At 36.8% G+C, this 23,413-nt stretch overlaps 1 protein-coding gene across 1 annotated transcript; it reads right to left on the reverse strand.

Annotated features, from left to right (window-relative positions):
* Window positions 1-425: 425 nt before the first annotated feature.
* Window positions 426-14,078, reverse strand: LOC109678873 (uncharacterized). The gene is made up of 3 exons (XM_074057283.1): window positions 13,964-14,078; window positions 13,414-13,496; window positions 426-1,040 (listed from the first exon to the last, which is right to left on the reverse strand). The coding sequence occupies exons 1-3, from the start codon at window positions 13,995-13,997 to the stop codon at window positions 426-428; spliced, it is 732 nt and encodes a 243-aa protein (XP_073913384.1). The 5' UTR covers window positions 13,998-14,078.
* Between the last annotated feature and the right edge of the window lie 9,335 nt (window positions 14,079-23,413).

Raw genomic sequence — 23,413 nt, forward strand, 5'->3', positions numbered from 1 at the left:
TTCTAGAAACAAATTATGTAATTGCTCTGACTGTTGATTGATCTCCATATTTTGATTTTCCATAAGGTCTGAAATTGTTAGTGTCTAAGTCCTTTTAGTTGAATTTCTCACTCATTATATTTATTACATTTTTACATTATTACATTTTTAATACTGTCAGTGGATTTCAATGCATAATACTTCACCTTCATTTTATATATATATATATATATATACTGAATTCTTTCTGTTGAGTATTCAGTGAAAAGCATTTATCATATTCTTTATATTTTTTGGTTACTACCCTGTATAAATAAGATGTCTTGATTAAAGAACTTTGTACATTGTTTGTCTTGTAAATTTCTCTTCAATATGAATTCTGTAATGTTTTCTGAGGGTTGAGCACCTGATAAATGATTTGACACATCCCTAACATTAGAATGAAACTAAGGTGTCTCCCTAGAATGAAGTTTTTTATGACTGCTGAGGCTAGAGTGGAACTTAAATGACTCGCCACATTCCTCACACTTGTAGGGTTTCTCTCCAGTATGAATCCTCTGATGTCTTGAAAGATTAGAGCTGACTGTAAATGATTTTCCACATTCTTCACATTTGTAGGGTTTCTCTCCAGCATGAATTCTCTGATGTTGAGTAAGGTTTGTATAATTATTGAAGGCTTTGTCACATTCCTCACATTTGTAGGGTTTTTCTCCAGTATGGATTATTGTATGGTTTCTAAGACTTGAGCAATCATTAAAGGATTTGTCACATTCACAACATTTGAATGGTTTCTCTCCACTATGTATTCTCTCATGTTTACTGAGGTTTGAGGAAGTAGAGAAGGATTTGTCACAATATTTACATTTGTATGGTTTCTCTCCGGTGTGGGACCTCTGATGCAGAACAAGATATGAGGAATAAGCAAAAGATTTGCTACACTCATCACATTTGTAGGGTTTCTCTCCAGTGTGGATTCTCTGATGCACAATAAGATGTGAAGGATAACTAAAAGATTTACTGCATTCTTCACATTTGTGGGGTTTCTCTTCAGTGTGACTTCTCTGATGCACAATAAGTTGGGATGGACCTATGAATAGAGGGAATAAATCTTAACATAATAAAGTGCACATATCACACATCTATAGCCAACATCATATAAAATAGGGAAAAAACAGGAATCATTTCCTTTAAAATCAGGAAGGAGAGAAGGGTTTCAACTCTCCCAATTTTTATTCAATATAGTTTTGGAATTACTAGCCAGAACATTAAGACAGGAGGAAGAAATGAAAGGAGCTCAAACATGGAAGGAAGTAGTCAAATTATCACTATTTGTAGATGACATGATCTTATACCTAAAAATGACACCAAAAATTCTTAGACATCATAACCACCTTCAGCAAAGTAGGACACAAAAATCAGTTACTTTCCTATATATCAACAATGAGTAGACTGAGAAAGAATCTAGGAAAAAAAATCCCATTTACAATAGTCTGAAAAAATAAAATACCTAGGAATAAATTTAACAAATTTATAATGAAAACTATAAATCATTGATGAAAGACATTGAAGATGACTGAAATTGAAAAGATCTTTGTGATCATTTCTCAGCAGAATTAATATCATAAAAATGGCAATATTACCAAAAGCAATCTTTATGTTCAGTGCAATCCCATCAAAATTCTAATGGCATTCCTCACAGAGAAAATTTTTTAGGTTGAAAAATCTAACCTGAAGTTCATACAGAAGCACAAACAACTTTGAATGCCAAGTCAATACTGAGCAAAAAAAGCAATGCTGGAGGTATCACAATTCTATACTACAGAGCTATAACAATAAAAAAAAATCATGGTTCTGTCACCAAAAACACATAAAGACCAATGGAACAGAAGTCCAGACATAAATCCACAAAACTACTACCATCTGATTTTTAACAAGAGTCCAAACATACCCTGGAAAAAGACCGCATCTTTAATGAATGTTGCTGGGAAAACTGGATATCTGCATGTATAAGACTGAAATTAGATCCATGTCTTTGACATGGTACCATTTTACTTCAAAGCAGATCAGAGACCTTAATGTGAAGTTTAACACCTTGAAACTAGTCCAGAAAAGACTAGGTAATGCACTGGAACATATAGGCATAGACAATAACTTCCTAACTAGAACACCAACAGCTTAGTGATTAAGAGAAAGGGTGAACAAATGGAACTATATGAAACTGAAAAGCTTCTGTGCAAGAAAGGAAACAGTCACCAGACTGAAGAGACAGCTCACTAATGAGAGAAAATTGGCAACTATACAGCTGACAAGGGATTAATAACCAGAATTTACAAGGAGATCAAAAATCTAAACTCCACAAGAATCAATGACCCAATGAAGAAATGGGCAAATGAACTGAACACAATTTTTTTCATAAGGGAAAGATACAGATGGTCAAAGCATATGAAGAAATGCTCAATATCACTGGTAATTAAGGAAATGAAAATGAAATCATTTTAAGACTCTATGTCACTCCTGCTAGAAGGGCTATCATCAAAAACACAAACAACAACAAATGTTGGGGGAAAGGGAACTCTTACACACCATTAGTGGGAATATATATTAGTACAACCCGTATGGAAAGCAATATGGCGGTTCCTCGAAGAACTGAAAATAGAACTTCCATGTTATCAAGCAATACCACTCCAGGGCATGTATCTGAAGGAATGTAAGCCAGGATATAATAAAGATCCTTGCACACCCATGTTTATAGCAGCATTATTCATAATAGTTAAGCAATGGAAAGAGCTCAGTTGTCCTACAACTGAATTGATTAAGAAAAAATATATAATATATAGTTATATATATATAAAATGGAGTATTACTTATCCATATAGAAGAATGAAATTTTATTGTTCATAGGTAAAGGGATGGAACCAGAGATCATGTTAAGTGAAGCCAGGTTCAGAAAGACAAAAGTCACATGTTTTCTGAAATATGTGTTAGATAGAGCCAAACACAAGCATATATATATATATATATATATATATATATATATATACACTTATATATGTATATATATTTATAAATGTATATATTTCCAGTACTGGTTCTGTTAGAGGAGACAAATGGAGGAGGGAAAGAAGAGATTGATAGAGAGTAAATAATTTTGAAATATATCTCATCTCTGCAGGAACAAGACACAGCAAAATGAACTGAAAACTGCTGAACATTTTTCAGGGGAAAAAAGTGAACAATTTTCAACAAGGGAAAGAAGGTTAACAAAGAATAATAGATAAAGTTAGACTAGTTAAAGTGTTATACATTTACAGGCAAAATATCAAGAAAAACACCACTGAATAATGACTACACACTTAAACAATGAAGAACAGGAATGTAAAATGAGTCATGTTAAAGGAAGGGTACTAGTGACTAGTGTGAGGGGGATAAATGAAGAGACTAAAGGAAGATGAATATAGTTGGTGTAGTTTGTACACTTGTATGAATATGTAACACTTAAACCTGTTAAAACTATTTTAAGAAGGGAAAGGGGAAGAGGGAGAATAGTGAAGGGGATGACTCAAACCTGAGTATACTGTAAGCATATATGGAAATGTCACATGGAAACCCCTGTACAAATATAATATACTATAAAAACATTAACAAAAAGGGTAGGGTACTAATGAAAGGGTGATGCTAAATGAATAGGGTAAAGGAGCACAAATATGGTTGACATATTTCCATAGATGTATGAATATGGAACATTAAAACCTGTCAAAGTCATTTTAAGAAAGGGGAGAGGAAAGTGGAGAATAATGGAGGAGATGAACCAAATCAGGGTACATTACACACATGTATGAAAATGTCACAACAAAACCCCTGTACAACTTTTATATAACAATAAAAATATGAAAAAGTGTTCACATAGCAGATAACATTTTACTTTCTATATGTGTGATATCAAGATTTCATTATCCCCATAAAATTTAGATTATGTGCCACTTGTCTATTCATGAAAAGCCTGTTTAACTAAAGAATATGTCCTTTGGTTCATCTATTTCACAAGAAAAATGATGCACTTATTTTTTTGTGTGTTATACTCAAGGCTTTGTATGTGCAAAGCAGGTACTCTACCGCTTGGGCCAGACCCCCAACCCCAGTAATGTTCTTCTGTATGACTGGATACCATTTCATTGTGGATATCACATTTTTTATTCTTTCACACTTGATGGACTCTTAAGTTGATTCCATACAATGCTTATCATAAATAATGCCTTAGAAAACATGTTTGTGCAGATATCACTTCAACATAGTTTTCTAGGATTTTTCTGGATACATGCCCTGCAGTGAGACTTAGTAAGTCTGTGATACTTCTATTTTTAATTTTTGAGGAATTGTCCTACTATTTTCCATAACTGTTGGAATATTCTACAAATAATAGTTTTCTAAATGCTAGAATTTCAACCCTATTTAACAAAGCACACAAAGAATTGGGAACCTGTTGATATCACCATAAGAAAGGGACTAAGGCAGAAAGAAGAAAAATAGACATGAACCAATTTTGGTTATAATACATATACATATGGAAATGTCACAAGGAAACTTCCTCTGTGTCTATCTTAAATAAAATATCAATTTTTTTACAAAATTGGAGAATAGCAGGGTGGAACAGGTCTGTTTGGGGGGAGTTTAGTAATTGTGAGTGGGGGGAGTAGATAGGAAAAGTGTGTGAGAGGAAGAATATAGTGCAAATACTGTATACACATGTATGTAAATGGAATAATGATACCTGTTAAAACTATTCCAGGAATGGGGGATGGATAAAGGAGAATGATGGGAGGGGATGAATTCAAGTATGATATATTGTAAGAACTTTGTAAATACAACAAGGTATCCCTGCCCAGAACAGTAAAAAAATTTAAAATTATAAAATAATTGGGAAGTATGATTCAATCACAGAAACCAAATGAACTCCAGAAATAAAATAAATGGTGATTTATGAATGACCTGCATAATTCAAAATAACCATCTCAAAGATGCTCACTAAGATAAGCAAGAGCAAAGACAACTAGATAACAACAATTTTAAATGTTGGTTCTGCACCTATGAGAACTTGGAACTTTGAATCAATGGCATGCATTCTGTGGCAAGGAAGTGACTGCAAATTTCATCAATGCTTTTATGAGAGAAATTTAACAAATGATTATTTAAATATTAATAGAGAAACTTTTCTCAAGATGCTGTTGCTCAGAGTTTATCATTACATGCAGTGAAGGATAGTGAAAACCAATTCAAAGGTATTCATAACTTCTTCTGAATGCAACAGACACTCTGTTAAAAGAAATAGTTGGAAGTGCTCAAAAATATGATGAGGGCACAGCAAAAGGATGCAGGAGGAAAAGAACACAGGAGCCAACCTAAAGGAGCTTTCAATCTCTAAAAGTGAAATTATTTGAGCAACAAACTAAATAACAATGGTTTACATTGTAAAGAAAAAAATTAGTATTTACGAATTCATACAGAAATAAGTAAGGGATTAAATAAATAAATGGGGAAGAAGAAATAAATATCATTCAAGAAGAACTTCTATTAGCAAAATTAGAATGAATACAGGAAATAGAAACCTTGACCTGAGGCTGGTAGTGTGGCTCAAGTGGTATAGTGTCTGTCTAGCAAGTGCAAAGCCCATAGTTCAGCCCCAAATATCACCAAAAAATCGCCTAGAAACATTTCCCTGAGAAACTGTAGTAATAATTGCTTCAGACAAAATTCACTGATGTCCTTGTATATATATGGCAAAACAAAGGGGTTTCATTGTGATATTTCCAAACAGCATATAATGTATTTTGATAAAATCCAACTGGTCTATATTACTCCTTTTTAACTGTCATTCCTTGTCTGCCTCCTATTTAATAGTTTTATGAGTTACAGAAACTCCTTCATGATGGTGTTTGTATGTTAAAATGTTTTAGGTTAGAGTCCTCCTGAAAGCTGCCTAGGAGTTACAGACCTGCAAAGGAAGTAGAAGAGCGAGATCATTCATGTCCTGACACATGAACCAGGACTTTAAGCTCTTACTGAGAGTGTGCTAGAAAACAACTGGAGGGCAGGGGGAGCCTTAGAAGATTTAAGAACATGGTAAGCACAAAGAAGGAGTAAACCCTCTGTGACAGCAAGTGAAATGAACCCATGATTCTCAAAATCTATTTCCAGGGTAACAGCAGGTTTACAGGGGATTCCAAGATGGCGGCTAGAGGTAGGAAGCAAAAAGCGACCCTCCTATAGTGAAATCTTGGAGAGACGGTGGAGACACACTTTGCAGGCATAATCACTGAGAAAAGGCATAACTTTGACCCCTCAACATCTCCAGCCGGTGCAGAGAATCTCCACTTCACGTTAAACGGAGAAATGAGGAGGGCCCACGGGCCGCCAGTGGCCAGCGCCCATACGGCTTGGGAAGATGAGAGCTGCATAGCCCCCTGGACAGACTGACCTCCACCCGGGAAAAAAAGAGAAACTGAGTAATAAGCAATAAGAACAGTTAAGACACGCTGGAAAGAGGGTGGGGCGCCCTGAGCACTGAAGATTGGGGGAAGGGAATCCTTCCCGGGACTGTAAATAAACAAGCTGGGCGGGCCAGAGAGCCTCTGGCGGGAGCAGGGTGCGCACCCAGCAACCAGGAGCGGGGAAGCTTGTGAGAGTGGAGGAGGGAGGAAAACTCCACAGGAGAGCAGGGAAGACCCACTTCCCACGTGAACTGTAAATAAACAAGGTGGCCGGCAGGAGCAGCAGCACCGCCCAGCAATCATGAGCAGGAAAGCTTCTGAAAGTGGCAGTGGGAGGAAAACTTCAGAGGAGAGGAGGGAAGACCCACCTCCCACATGAACTGTAAATAAACACGCAGGCCTGACAACGCAGGGGCAGTGTCACCTTTCCCAGTGATTGGAAAGGGGAAAGCCTGTAGCAGAGGCTCCCACACAGGAGAACTCTGAGCAAACAAAGCCTGTGGGACCAGGTGAGTGCTAGCTCACCCCAGAGATCTGCATAAATAACACCACCAGCTACAGGCTGAGAGCAGCAGGCAGGCAAGCCACAGTTGCAGATACCACTCTCAGAACTGTCTCCAGACGCTTTTTTTTCTTTTTCTCCCTACCTTTGATGAGAGAACAACTGAATTACACCTGCAAGCTAAAAAACTTACTGAAACTGTATTGCATTTGAACTTGGGACACTTGGTGGGGCTTTTTTTTCTTTGTGTGTGTGTGTGTGTGTGTGTGTGTGTGTGTGTGTGTGTGTGAGTGTGTAGTTTTGTTCTACTTTATGCATCCCCTTTGATGAGACAACTACAGAACAACATCTGAGGCACCAACTCCAGGACAGGAGATTGAGACGGACACCCAAATTATTAAGACTGAAACTGCATTGCATATAAACTTGGAAGTTTTTTTTTTTAATTTTCTATTTTCCATTTTATTTTAATTCATTTTTATATATAGATATTTCTTTCATTTACTTATTTTTTATTTTTTTATCTTTGATTTTCAATCCTCTCTCTGTCTCTCTATTGTCTGTTCAGCTTACTGTCGATTAGTACACTAACACTCCCTGTTTATACCTTTGAAACTTTCTTATCTGAAACCTTGTTCTGCTTTCTCCCTCTTGTCTGTGTATTTGTTTTCCCCTTTTCTTTAACTTCTTGCTTTCCATCTCAGCTCACCCTTCCATTCTAAATATTACCATTGTTATTATTACAAGCTAGAAAATACTTAATTGCACACAGTACAGGAACAGTAACAACACCAAGGACAATGACGGGAAGACACAAAAACAGGGAAACCAGTTACCCCAAAGCAAAAAATTAGTACAGGAACCAGAGGGGAATGAAGAGAACAGAAACTCAGATCCAGACTCCAACAAAATGAAGATAAACTATGCCAAAGGACCCAATGAAGCCCACAAGAATAATTTTTAAAAAGACATACTACAAGTACTCAATGAGAATTTTATAGAGATGGTACTGGATAGGGTCAACCAAAATGGACAGGAGACACTCAAGAAATTCCAAGACAACAAAAATAGAGAATTTGAAAAAGCAAAAGAAGGAATAAAGGAAACCATAGAAGCACTGTATAAACACCAAAGTGACAGAGAGAACACAATGAATAAACGGATAAATGAACTCAGGACAAAAATAGACAACAGTAAAGAAGAAAACTGCCAGGATATGGAAAACCTCAGAAAAAAGAACGAAACAGAACTGCAAAACAAAACGGAAGGCCAATCCAGCAGAATAGAACAAACAGAAGACAGAATCTCAGAACTTGAAGATGAAATGGTAATTAAAATAAAACCCGAAGAACTATTAATTAAACAACTCAAGACCTGTGAAAAGAAAATGCAAGAACTCACTGACTCCATCAAAAGACCAAACTTGAGAATCATGGGCATTGAAGAAGGAGAAGAGGTGCAAGCAAAGGGAATGCGTAATATATTCAACAAAATAATAACGGAAAATTTCCCAAATCTAGAGAAAGATATTCCCATACAAATGCAAGAGGCCTCCAGGACACCAAACAGACCAGATCAAAATAGAACTACTCCACGACATATCATCATTAAAACGACAAGTTCAGAAACTAAGGAAAGAATATTGAAGGCTGTAAGAGAGAAAAAACAAGTAACATACAAAGGTAAACATATCAAAATCACAGCAGACTTCTCAACAGAAACATTAAAAGCAAGAAGAGCGTGGGGTGAGATCTTCCGGGCACTGAATGAAAATAACTTCAACCCCAGGATACTCTACCCAGCAAAGCTATCATTCAAACTAGATGGAGCAATAAAAGTCTTCCATGATAAGCAGAAACTAAAACAATATGTGACCACAAAGCCACCATTACAAAAGATTCTGCAAGGGATCCTGCACACAGAAGGTGACACCTAACTTAACCATGAAAAGGCAGGCAGCACCAAACCACAGGATAAGAAAAAGCAAGACAGTAGAGAGTAACATCAAGTTAGGTACACACAATCAAACCTTCAAACAACTAAGACAACTAAATGGCAGGAATCACCACATACCTATCAGTATAACGCTTAATGTTAATGGACTTAATTCACCCATCAAAAGACACCGTTTGACAAAATGGATTAAAAAAGAAGGTACAACAATTTGTTGCTTACAGGAGACTCATCTCACCGACAGAAATAAGCATATACTTAGGATGAAAGGCTGGAAGAAGATTTACCAAGCCAATGGCCACTGAAAACAGGCAGGAGTAGTAATACTTACCTCTGACAAAGTAGACTTCAAACCTACATTGATCAAACAAGATAGAGAAGGACATTCCATACTAATAAAAGGGGAAATAGACCAAAAGGAGATAATAATCATCAATCTGTACGCACCCAATGTCAATGCACCCAATTTCATCAAACATACCCTGAAAGACCTAAAAGCATATATAAACACCAACACAGTGGTTGTGGGAGACTTTAACACTCCATTATCATCAATAGATAGGTCATCCAAACAAAAACTCAATAAAGAAATCCAAGATCTAAAATATGCAATAGATCAAATGGACCTAGTAGATGTCTACAGAACATTTCATCCAACCTCTACACAATATACATTCTTCTCAGCAGCCCATGGAACCTTCTCCAAAATAGATCATATCCTAGGGCACAAAGCAAGTCTCAGCAAATATAAGAAAATAGAAATTATACTGGGCATACTATCTGACCACAATGCAGTAAAAGTAGAACTCAACAACAAAAGTAAAAACAAAAAACATGCAAACAGCTGGAAACTAAAAAACTCATTACTTAATGAAGAATGGATCATCAATGCAATAAAAGAGGAAATTAAAAAGTTCCTGGAAGATATGAAAATGAAAACACAACCTACCGGAACCTATGGGACACAGCTAAGGCAGTCTTGAGAAGAAAGTTTATAGCCATGAGTGCATATATTAAAAAGACTGAAAGATCCCAAATCAATGACCTAATGATACATCTCAAACTCCTAGAAAAACAAGAACAAACAAATCCAAAAACAAATATGAGAGAATAATAAAAATAAGAGCTGAAATCAATAAAATAGAAACCAAAAAAAACATACAAAGAATTAATGAAACAAAAAGTTGGTTCTTTGAAAAAATAGACAAGATCGATAGACCCCTGGCAAACCTGACTAAAATGAGGAGAGAAAAAACCTACATTAGTAGAATTAGGAATGCAAAAGGGGAGATAACAACAAACACCATGGAAGTCCAGGAAATCATCAGAGACTACTTTGAGAACCTATATTCAAATAAATTTGAAAATCTAAAAGAAATGGACAGATTTGTAGATACATATGATCATCCAAAACTGAATCAAAAGGAAATTAATCACCTGAATAGACCTATAACACAAAATGAAATTGAAGCAGCAATCAAGAGTCTCCCCAAAAAGAAAAGTCCAGGACCTGATGGATTCTCTGCTGAATTCTATCAGACCTTTAAAGAAGAACTGATACCAACCCTCCTTAAACTGTTCCACAAAATAGAAAGGGAAGGAAAACTGCCAAACACATTTTATGAAGCCAGTATTACACTTATCCCAAAACCAGGCAAAGACACCTCCAAAAAGGAGAACTATAGGCCAATCTCCTTAATGAACATTGATGCAAAAATCCTCAACAAAATAATGGCAAACCAAATTCAGCAACACATCAAAAAGATTATTCACCATGACCAAGTAGGCTTCATCCCAGGGATGCAGGGGTGGTTCAACATACGAAAATCAATAAACGTAATAAACCACATTAACAGAAGCAAAGACAAAAACCACTTGATCATCTCAATGGATGCAGAAAAAGCCTTTGATAAGATCCAACATCATTTCATGATAAAAGCTCTAAGAAAACTAGGACTAGAAGGAAAGTTCCTCAACATTATAAAAGCTATATATGACAAACCTACAGCCAGCATTATACTTAACGGAGAAAAATTAAAACCATTCCCTCTAAAATCAGGAACCAGACAAGGATGCCCACTATCTCCACTCCTATTCAACATAGTACTGGAATTACTAGCCAGAGCAATTAGGCAAGAAGAAGGAATAAAAGGAATACAAATAGGTAAAGAAACTGTCAATATATCCCTATTTGCAGACGACATGATCCTATACCTTAAAGACCCAAAAAACTCTTCTCAGAAGCTTCTAGACATCATCAATAGCTATAGCAAGGTAGCAGGATATAAAATCAACATAGAAAAATCATTAGCATTTCTATACACTAACAATGAGCAAACTGCAAAAGAATGTATGAAAGCAATTCCATTTACAATAGCCTCAAAAAAAATCAAATACCTAGGTGTAAACCTAACAAAAGATGTGAAAGACCTCTACAAGGAAAACTATACACTTCTGAAGAAAGAGATTGAGGAAGACTATAGAAAGTGGAGAGATCTCCCATGCTCATGGATTGGTAGAATCAACATAGTAAAAATGTCGATACTCCCCAAAGTAATCTACATGTTTAATGCAATTCCCATCAAAATTCCAATGACATTCATTAAAGAGATTGAAAAATCTACTGTGAAATTTATATGGAAACACAAGAGGCCACGAATAGCCAAGGCAATACTCAGTCAAAAGAACAATGCAGGAGGTATCACAATACCTGACTTCAAACTATATTACAAAGCAATAACAATAAAAACAGCATGGTACTGGCACAAAAACAGACATGAAGACCAGTGGAACAGAATAGAGGATCCAGATATGAAGCCACACAACTATGAGCAACTTATCTTTGACAAAGGAGCTAAAAATATACGATGGAGAAATAGCAGCCTCTTCAACAAAAACTGCTGGGAAAACTGGTTAGCAGTCTGCAAAAAGCTGAAACTAGATCCATGTATATCACCCTATACCAAGATTAACTCAAAATGGATCAAGGATCTTAATATCAGACCACAAACTCTTAAGTTGATACAAGAAAGAGTAGGAAATACTCTGGAGTTAGTAGGTATAGGTAAGAACTTTCTCAATGAAACCCCAGCAACACAGCAACTAAGAGATAGCATAGATAAATGGAACCTCATAAAACTAAAAAGCTTCTGTTCATCAAAAGAAATGGTCTCTAAACTGAAGAGAACACCCACAGAGTGGGAGAAATTATTTGCCAACTATACATCAGACAAAGGACTGATAACCAGAATATACAGGGAACTTAAAAAACTAAATTCTCCCAAAACTAATGAACCAATAAAGAAATGGGCATGTGAACTAAACAGAACTTTCTCAAAAGAAGAAATTTAAATGGCCAGAAAACACATGAAAAAATGCTCACCATCTCTAGCAATAAAGGAAATGCAAATTAAAACCACGCTAAGATTCCACCTCACCCCTGTTAGAATAGCCATCATCAGCAACACCACCAATAACAGGTGTTGGCGAGGATGCGGGGAAAAAGGAACCCTCTTACACTGTTGGTGGGAATGTAGACTAGTACAACCACTCTGGAAAAAAATTTGGAGGCTACTTAAAAAGATGGACATCGATCTACCATTTGATCCAGCAATACCACTCTTGGGGATATACCCAAAAGACTGTTACTCCAGAGGCACCTGCACATCCATGTTTATTGCGGCACTATTCACAATAGCCAAGTTATGGAAACAGCCAAGATGCCCCACCACTGACGAATGGATTAAGAAAATGTGGTATCTATACACAATGGAATTTTATGCAGCCATGAAGAAGAACAAAATGTTATCATTCGCTGGTAAATGGATGGAATTGGAGAACATCATTCTGAGTGAGGTTAGCCTGGCCCAAAAGACCAAAAATCATATGTTCTCCCTCATATGTCGACATTAGATCAAGGGCAAACACAACAAGGGGATTGGACTATGAGCACATGATAAAAGCGAGAGCACACAAGGAAGGGGTGAGGATAGGTAAGACACCTAAAAAACTAGCTAGCGTTTGTTGCCCTTAATGCAGAGAAACTAAAGCAGATACCTTAAAGCAACTGAGGCCAATAGGAAAAGGGGAACAAGTACTAGAGAAAAGGTTAGATCAAAAAGAATTAACCTAGAAGGAACACCCACGCACAGGAAATCAATGTGAGTCAATGCCCTGTATAGCTATCCTTATCTCAACCAGCAAAAACCCTTGTTCCTTCCTATTATTGCTTATACTCTCTCTACAACAAAATTAGAAATAAGGGCAAAATAGTTTCTGCTGGGTATTGGGGGGGGAGAGGGAGGGGGCGGAGTGGGTGGTAAGGGAGGGGGTGGGGGCAGGGGGGAGAAATGAACCAAGCCTTGTATGCACATATGAATAATAAAAGAAAAATGAAAAAAAACCAGCAGGTTTACTATCCACAATTTCCGGTCCTCTGGACTTCTAACCTGAGTCCCCCTAATTCATTCATCTCTGCCTACCTGAATGTTTCACAGCTGTCTCCAATCTCTTCACTTTCCAGGGCTCTTTTCTTTGCTCCAGATAGGTGACTAGGTCTGGTTTAGAGACAGTGAGACCTGCATATTACGAAAAGGAATATAAGTGTTGCTGGAGATTCTGTAGAAAGCACTGGGAATTATAAACAACATAATGAAGCCTATACAAATATATCCCCCAAACACTATTTTCTGACAGGTACTTTGGAACATTAGGAAACATTTTCAATTTTCAGATCCTCATTTCCTCAAACTACTACTGAATCAAAACCAATGATTGGGAACTTGACTTTAGGATATGGCCCACAGTATTATATTTTACTGCATTTCTAAATTTGCCACTGATCTAGATGTAGGAGGCACATTCACTTTGAAAATGTGAAGGTTAAAGACAAGATAAAATGTCATGGTAATGTGCTATTTAATACTAAGAAACACATAATGAATTTTGAAGTCTGATATTTGAGAGTTACACAAAGAAGACACAAAATAGACTACAAAGGAAATGTGAAGATGAGCTAGGAATTCTGAAACAAATATATTCTTACCCACAGAAGTCAGGTTGCTGTAGTTCTCCAACATGACATCCCTGTACAGAGCCCTCTGAGCAGGGTCCAGGAATTCCCACTCTTCCTTGGAGAACTCGATGGCCACATCCCAGAATGTCAGCGAACCCTGAAATAAAAGTAACAGTCCAATGATCTAGAAGTTCATCAAATATAATTGCATGAAAAAACAAAAAAGTAATATATGATATTTTTACTCTCACTCTATTAGAATATTTTATCACCTACGTAGTATAAAGAAGTTCCTGGGTTTTGTGCTAGTTCATAAGATCAAAGATTTATCAAATAAGAATATACAGGCCAACATACACAGATAAAATACATACACTTTTCATAACTGAATTCCTTACCAAGTAGCATAATGCAAATGAGAAGGTCCAATAATGTATATTGTACATATATGTATGTGCCTAAAACTAATAACTCTATGAGCATAAAAGTGATACAACAGAGAGCTTGAAAGTAAATAGAATATATTGGATTGTGTCTTAATTTTCATCTGCATACAATGAGTTTTTATCTATGTTAGACAATCACATTAAATGATATAAATGAAAACATATACTACTATTTCTGAGTTATGGTTTTTCAACTTTTGTTGTTCTTATTATATGTACTTAATACATTAGGAATATCATATATGTAGAAAATGTTGATTCTTGTGTTTTCAGATAATACAAAGAAATAATAAAATATAGCAAATCTGTCTCATCTCTGTAGAATAAAATGGAAAAGCACAGAACACAGGTCTGTGTCAGAATTTCCATTTGCAAAAGACAGTTTCTCCAGCAAATGAGTGGGAGGGGCTTCCTTCTCCAATGGATGGTATTAGTGAAAAGAAATTAAGAGGAAAGTCGAGTTTCTGCATTGAATGTAATAGTTTATGCACATCACTCACTCAGCAAATCTAACAGAGATAATAATTAAAGGTAAAGAAAACATTTCTATTGTGGTGCAATCTAACACAGAGCACGTTAATCAAGTGAATGAAGTCAGCATCAACTATTACAGGACAAATCGATAACAGGTGACAACAAACACAGACACTACATCATATCTGCCAAAATAGCGATATTAGTGACCAAAAAACAAAGAGGAAATTGAACCATACCTTAGATATACTCATAAATAACCACCAAGTCTATGAAAAGTCCAAGACACAAATGTATGCCATTCCTGCAATTTCTAATGTGGTTAAATATACACAACTTCTTTGTATACTGAGTAAGATTCTTCTAATTCTTCCACTTTTTTCATAAATTCATGAGATTTTTTAGGCAATGAACTTCATTATGCTTTGCCTTGTTCACAAAGAACTAACTGAGCGCCCAGATGAAACTCACAATCTGCATATTGGCTTCTTCACTTATCTCTAACACCCCAACCCCATCCTCAACAGGACTTGGGGAATCAAGTTTCCATGTACATCTCTCATTCCAGAGACATTTTCATCATTGCAGGTCATGATTTCCTACAGAATTTGTCCTGACAAAAAGAACGTGGAAGCCAGGTGCTGGTGGTTCACACCTATAATCCTAGCTACTCAGGAGACAGAGAACTGGAAGATCAATGTTCGAAGCCAGTGAAGGCAAATAGGTTGTGAGACTGTATCTCAAAAACGTCCAACACCAAGGGCTGGTGGAGTGACTCAAGTTTTAGAGCATGTGACTAGCAAGCATGAGGCCCTGAGTTCAAACCTCAGTACCACCAAAAAACAAACAAAAAGAACATGGAGAGAACAAAATGAATAGGCATCTCTGCTATGAGAGGAGAAGCATTTTTCAATTATTTTATCAGCATATAATAGTCATACAAGGAGACACATGATATTCACATATGTGCTTACAATGTATTTTAGGTTTACCCCCTCCATTGTTCTCCCTTTTCCACCCACACCCCCGCCTTCTTAATTAAGTGTATATTGATAGTTCAAGGGGGTTTTGCCTTGATACTTCAGGCATTTATATATTGTGCCTTAATCAAAATAACTCCTTCTCCCCCATTTTATACTCATTCTCTGTCACCATGCTCAAGGGAAGAAGCATTTTAAAGACTTAAACTTGATTTATCAAAAGAAGTACAACAAAAGTAATTGGAAAGGAACACATTAAATAAGAACCTCAGAAGTAGAAAAGTAAAGATGTTCAAGTTCTAAATGTACAATATTCCAGACAGAAAAGTAGACATAGTAGAGGGATGAATTTACCTGAAAACCAGACATCTTTTACTCTTCCTTACCCTTCGCTGGGTTTCCTTCTCAGGCAAGATTTACTTCACAAATCATACCTTCCTCTTGTGAATCTGCCTTTAAAGAGATCAGCAAACCCCTTTCACCTGCTCTCCCCTCCAACAGGCAAAGTCCTTCAAATGCAGAAAATACCCATCTCCCTTGATTTCGCACAACACAGATTCAGGAAATAGCAGATGTTACAAGACCAAAATGTGCATTTCTGGTTTTCCAAGGTCATGTGGTTCCTAGCAGCAAAATCACTACACTCTGTTATAGCCATGGGAATATGGACCACACTGTTTGTCTGACCAAACAGAGAGGGAAGGCTTTGTAACTTTACTTTGGAAAGGATAATTTCAACTGCTGTAAATGAAGCCTGAGCCATCATGGTTGATTCTGGAATCAACTAATTAAAACAACATCAATATTTTCAATCAGATGAAAATACTGTATGAAGGCACAGGTGAAATTATGTGTGTAAAGTAGCCCTTGGAGCATAATGGAAGCCCACCCTGTGACCTACTCACAGAAATTTTTTGGTGTCCATGCTATGCCCCATGAAATTTTGAATCTGCTGGCTGGAGTATGAAATGGCTTCTTTAATAAGTTCCCCATTAGTTGGTGATACTGCTCTGGCTAGATTGTCAGTAATCCATAGAAAGCAGGCAAAGTAATTCCTAATAAACAAACACCTTTGAAGAACAAAAATCACCATCTTCAAAGAACAAATTCTTTTCTGGCCTTTTAAATACGATTAAAGGCCAGAGAAGTCCATTAAGTCCAAGTAAGTCTACTTTTGGAAAACAACATTAAAGAAATGTTCCTTAATTTTCATATATGTCATTGTGCCCTCTGCTGGAAACCTCTAATGTATTCTGAGTTGATCTTCACAATATACTGAGAGGTAAAGTTTCTCACATTCTGCTGTGTATTCAGATATTGGGATCCACCTTTTATATCTTCTTTTTATCCCCATAATTTATTTAAATGAATTGCAAAAAACAGGAGCCAAACACTGTGGATGTCTGCTGGAAGCATAAGTGCGAGAATACCAGCCTTACAAGCAACAAAGCCCTGAGTTCAAACCCCACTGTTGACAAAAACAAAAGAAAACCAATATGATAGATGTGAGGATGAAGAAAGTCAGGCTGCAGAAATAGTTCAGGGTTACTTTTTAAAAGTCTATTAGTTTTCACAAATTCACAGTGTATGGTATGCTATTTTGATTTATGGTCTTGCTTTCTCTTGTTCAATGCAGGTACATAATCTATTCATCACCTTAAACTTATCCTTTCTTTATGATGAGTACATTCAAATCTCTGTTGTATAAAGTTTTAGGTACACAATGCATGATTGTTGTTTACAAATGTTTTACTCTACCATAGAACACCAAACCAGTTCCTCCTATAAACTAATAGCACGAATTACACCCTCTTGTTTTCCAGTCTCTGTCAATTACTGTTTTCCTCTGATCATCTATGAGATGAGATTTTTAGACTACACTTACGTGTGAAGTCATACACTGCATGACTTTCTTTTTTTTTATTTTTTTTTTATTATTCATATGTGCATACAATGCTTGGGTCATTTCTCCCTATTGCCCCTACCCCCTCCCTTACCTGATCTCACCTAATCACATGTCCTCCAGGATCAGCTATGTCATCACAAATGACAGGTTTCAAACTTTTGGAATGTAGTATTTCATTGTGCAAATCCACATTGCATTTATTCCTTCACCTGACATTTAGCTCGATTTCATAACTTTGCCAATGTGAACAATGAAATGCAGGTGTCTTTTAGCTATATTGGTTTCCTTTTATTTATGTATATGGACAGGAGTGGGAATAATGGATCAAAAGGTAGGTCTGTCTTTGGACTTTTTGAGAAATGTCCATACTGTTCTTCAAATGGGGTATACAATTTATATTACCACCAACAGCTAGTAGGGGGGTCTTCTTCCTACACACATCATTATCAGAACCTATTATTTTTTCATTAATTTTTATTATGGTATATTCATTGTATTGGAGGGATTCATTGTGACAATTGCAAATAAGCTTATATTGTACATTAGTTAGATCACTCCCACTGTCTCTCCCCCATTGACCCCTTCTTACCATCGTTAAAACTATTGTGAGAGGTTTCTTTGTTCTATTTCATATATCAACCATATTCCCTCACCCTAATCTTCATTCACCTCCCCTCACACACTGTATGTATTTCACAGTCCTGTCTTTTGTTAATATCTAAGTGGATAGAACCTACTATTTTTGGGTTTTTGATAATAGCTATTCTTAGTATGGTGAGGTTAGTATTTCAATTGGTTTTGATTTCATTTTCCTAATGACTAATGAAGTTAATAGATATGCTCACCATTTACATGGAGTCTTTAGATAAATGCATACTAAATACTTCAGTCCTTTCTCAATAGGATTTTCCTCCTAAGGAGACTTTTTAGTTCTGTATATATTCTAGATTTTAACCCATTTTGATATGTATGTTATATAAATATTATTCCTCTTCTGTGAGAAAAGAATATAGGTATGTGAATCACATAACAAAGTTTGACCTTTTGCCCTGTTGATTGTTTCCTTTGTTGTACAGAACCTTCTTTGATGTTAGTCCTATTGGCATTTTGGTTATAGCTGAAATATCTCTGCCCAGACCTATATCGTGAAGGATTCCTTGCATGTTTTCTTCTAGTACTTTCAAACTTTTGGGTCTTAGAGTTTAGTCTTTAATAAAACTTGAGCTAATAATTGTAATTGTTAATGATAAGAGACTAAGTTCTTTTTTCTCCATGTGGATATCCAGTTTTCCTAACACCATTTATCAAATAAGGCTGTTCATTCCATATTGCATTTTCTTGGTTTTCACAGAAAAACATGGGCCAGGTGCCAGTGGCTCACATCTGTAATCTAGTTACTCAGGAGGCAGAGATCAGGAGGATCATAGTTCAAAGCCAGCCTGGGCAAAATAGATTATGATATCCTATATCAGAAAACCCTTCACAAAAAAGGAATGGAAGCATGTCTTAAGTTGTAAACCTTGATTTCAAGCCCCTGTTCTGAAAAGAAAAGGGTTTTAAATGCATTTGTTTATTTCTGGGCTCTCTATTCTGGTTGTCTGTATGGTATTGTTATTGCTTTTTATTTTTTGTGCCTACTGGAAGAACTAGAGGTGACATTAAAATAGACACTGATAATGCATAAATATCTAACACGATGTATTTTCTCAATAATTGGAACAAATGTCAGGATGTGATAGATCAAGTATATTTTCATATTACACAGTAGAGCTAAATTTACATACATTTTAATTTCTCCCTCTTTATTCAGAAGAATCAGTATCTCTCCATCTCCTCCAATAGCCTTTGAAAAACATATTAATAGCCCTTTCATACCATTCTGTGTGAAGAGAATCATCATGTCATTTGTGATCTGATTTTTCCTTCCTTTGTGTAATAACAACTCTAGGGAATGTCAAATGTTCATAAGATTTTTGGTCAATTTATGATCATATTCTATACCTTATTGCTTCCTTTTTGTTAGATTTCAATAGTTCTTATTTTGTTTGAAGATTTCAAACTTAAACTATTTACTTTCATTTTTATTATACAGATATATGTTGTCCAGACAATGTAGACTATATTTAGCAGTGAACTGTGACATTTTCCAGCATGTAAATTGCATTTATTTAGGAGGAAATATGATTGCATTTGTTTCCAGACTGGTGAAATATTTCTTAGTACCACTTTTATTTTAGAAAATGATGCAGAGGAATTCCAAGATGGCGGCTAGAGGTAGGAAGCAGAAAGCGACCCTCCTATAGTGAAATCTTGGAGAGACGCTGGAGACACACTTTGCAGGCATAATCACCGAGAAAAGGCATAACTTTGACTCCTCCACATCTCCAGCCGGCGCAGAGAATCTCCACTTCACGTTAAACGGAGAACCGAGGAGGGCCCCCGGGGCCGCCAGTGGCCGGCGCCCATACGGCTTGGGAAGACGCGGACCAGGTGAGCTTCGCGGTACCGCGGTTCCCCCACAGACAAGCCTGGGCCAGAGCAGCATAGCCCCCTGGACAGACTGACCTCCACCCAGGAAAAAAAGAGAAACTGAGTACTAAGCAATAAGAACAGTTAAGACACGCCGGAAAGAGGGTGGGGCGCCCTGAGCGCTGAAGATTGGGGGAAGGGAATCCTTCCCGGGACTGTAAATAAACGAGCCGGGCGGGCCGGAGAGGCTCTGGCGGGAGCAGGGTGCGCCAGCAACCAGGAGCGGGGACGCTTGTGAGAGGAGGGAAGACCCACTTCCCACGTGAACTGTAAATAAACACGCAGGCCTGACAACGCGGGGCAGTGTCGCCTTTCCCAGTGCTTGGAAAGGGAAAAGCCTGTAGCAGAGGCCCCCCTCCCCCGCACAGGAGAACTCTGAGCAAACAAAGCCTGTGGGACCAGGTGAGTGCTAAGCTCACCCCAGAGATCTGCATAAATAACGCCGCCAGCTACAAGCTGAGAGCAGCAGGCAGGCAAGCCACAGTTGCAGATACCACTCTCAGAACTGCCTCCAGACGCTTTTTTTTCTTTTTCTCCCTACCTTTGATGAGAGAACAACCGAATTACACCTGCAAGCCGAAAAACTTACTGAAACTGTATTGCATTTGAACTGGGGACACTTGGTGGGGCTTTTTTTTTTTCTTCTGTGTGTGTGTGAGTGTAGTTTTGTTCTACTTTATGCATCCCCTTTGATGAGACAACTACAGAACAACATCTGAGGCACCAACTCCAGGACTGGAGATTGAGACGGACATCCAAATTATTAAGACTGAAATTGCATTGCATATAAACTTGGAAGTTTTTTTGGTTTTTTGGTTTTTTTTTGTTTTTTTTAATTTTCTATTTTCCATTTTATTTTAATTCATTTTTATAAATAGATATTACTTTCATATACTTATTTTTTATTTTTTTTATCTTTGATTTTCAATCCTCTCTCTGTCACTCTATTGTCTGTTCAGCTTACTGTCGATTAGTACACTAACACTCCCTGTTTATACCTTTGAAACTCTCTTGTCTGATACCTTGTTCAGCTTTCTCCCTCTTGTCTGTATATTTGTTTTCCCCTTTTCTTTAACTTCTTGCTTTCCATCTCAGCTCACTTTTCCATTCTCAATATTACCAGTTATTATTACAAGCTAGAAAATACTTAATTACACACAGTACAGGGACAGTAACAACACCAAGGACAATGACAGGAAGACAGAAAAAACAAGGAAACCAGTTTCCCCACAGCAAAAAATTAGTACAGGAACCAGAGGGGAATGAAGAGAACAGAAACTCAGAGCCAGACTCCAACAAAATGAAGATAAACTATGCCAAAGGACCCAATGAAGCCTACAAGAATAATTTTAAAAAAGACATACTACAAGTACTCAATAAGAATTTTATAGAGATGATACTGGATAGGGTCAACCAAAATGTACAGGAGACACTCAAGAAATTCCAAGACAATAAAAATGGAGAATTTGAAAAAGCAAAAGAAGAAATAAAGGAAACCATAGAAGCACTGTATAAACACCAAAGTGAAAGAGACAACACAATGAATAAATGGATAAATGAACTCAGGACAAAAATAGACAGCAATAAAGAAGAAAACAGCCAGGATATGGAAAACCTCAGAAAAAAGAACGAAACAGAACTGCAAAACAAAACGGAAGGCCAATCCAGCAGAATAGAACAAACAGAAGACAGAATCTCAGAACTTGAAGATGAAATGGTAATTAAAGGAAAAACTGAAGAACTACTAATTAAACAACTCAAGACCTGTGAAAAGAAAATGCAAGAACTCACTGACTCCATCAAAAGACCAAACTTGAGAATCATGGGCATCGAAGAAGGAGAAGAGGTGCAAGCAAAGGGAATGCGTAATATATTCAACAAAATAATAACGGAAAATTTCCCAAATCTAGAGAAAGATATTCCCATACAAATGCAAGAGGCCTCCAGGACACCAAACAGACCAGATCAAAATAGAACTACTCCACGACATATCATCATTAAAACAACAAGTTCAGAAACTAAGGAAAGAATATTGAAGGCTGCAAGAGAGAAAAAACAAGTAACATACAAAGGTAAACCCATCAAAATCACAGCAGACTTCTCAACAGAAACATTAAAAGCAAGAAGAGCGTGGGGTGAGATCTTCCGGGCACTGAATGAAAATAACTTCAACCCCAGGATACTCTACCCAGCAAAGCTATCATTCAAAATAGATGGAGCAATAAAAGTCTTCCATAATAAGCAGAAACTAAAACAATATGTGACCACAAAGCCACCATTACAAAAGATTCTGCAAGGGATCCTGCACACAGAAGGTGACACCTAACTTAACCATGAAAAGGCAGGCAGCACCAAACCACAGGATAAGAAAAAGCAAGACAGTAGAGAGTAACATCAAGTTAGGTACACACAATCAAACAACTAAGATAACTAAATGGCAGGAATCACCACATACCTATCAGTACTAACACTTAATGTTAATGGACTTAATTCACCCATCAAAAGACACCGTTTGACAAAATGGATTAAAAAAGAAGATCCAACAATTTGTTGCTTACAGGAGACTCATCTCACCGACAGAAATAAGCATATGCTTAGGATGAAAGGCTGGAAGAAGATTTACCAAGCCAATGGCCCCCGAAAACAAGCAGGAGTAGCAATACTTATCTCTGACAAAGTAGACTTCAAACCTACATTGATCAAACGAGATAAAGAAGGACAGTCCATACTAATAAAAGGGGAAATAGACCAAAAGGAGATAATAATCATCAATCTGTACGCACCCAATGTCAATGCACCCAATTTCATCAAACATACCCTGAAAGACCTAAAAGCATATATAAACGCCAACACAGTGGTTGTGGGAGACTTTAACACTCCATTATCATCAATAGATAGGTCATCCAAACAAAAACTCAATAAAGAAATCCAAGATCTAAAATATGCAATAGATCAAGTGGACCTAGTAGATGTCTACAGAACATTTCATCCAACCTCTACACAATATACATTCTTCTCAGCAGCCCATGGAACCTTCTCCAAAATAGATCATATCCTAGGGCACAAAGCAAGCCTCAGCAAATATAAGAAAATAGAAATAATACCATGCATACTATCTGACCACAATGCAGTAAAAGTAGAACTC

The sequence above is a fragment of the Castor canadensis genome, chromosome 16, assembly GCF_047511655.1.
Source record: "Castor canadensis chromosome 16, mCasCan1.hap1v2, whole genome shotgun sequence".
NCBI classification, from domain to species: Eukaryota; Metazoa; Chordata; class Mammalia; order Rodentia; family Castoridae; genus Castor; species Castor canadensis.

Excerpts from the sequence above, each read along its gene's own strand:
- LOC109678873 (XM_074057283.1), bottom strand. The coding sequence starts at position 13,997 with ATGTTGGAGAACTACAGCAACCTGACTTCTGTGG. Across the intron at positions 13,497-13,963 it reads CAGCAACCTGACTTCTGTGG|GTCTCACTGTCTCTAAACCA; the intron begins GTAAGAATATAT and ends CGTAATATGCAG. Across the intron at positions 1,041-13,413 it reads TGAAGAGATTGGAGACAGCT|AGAAGTCACACTGAAGAGAA; the intron begins GTGAAACATTCA and ends ATTGTGCATCAG.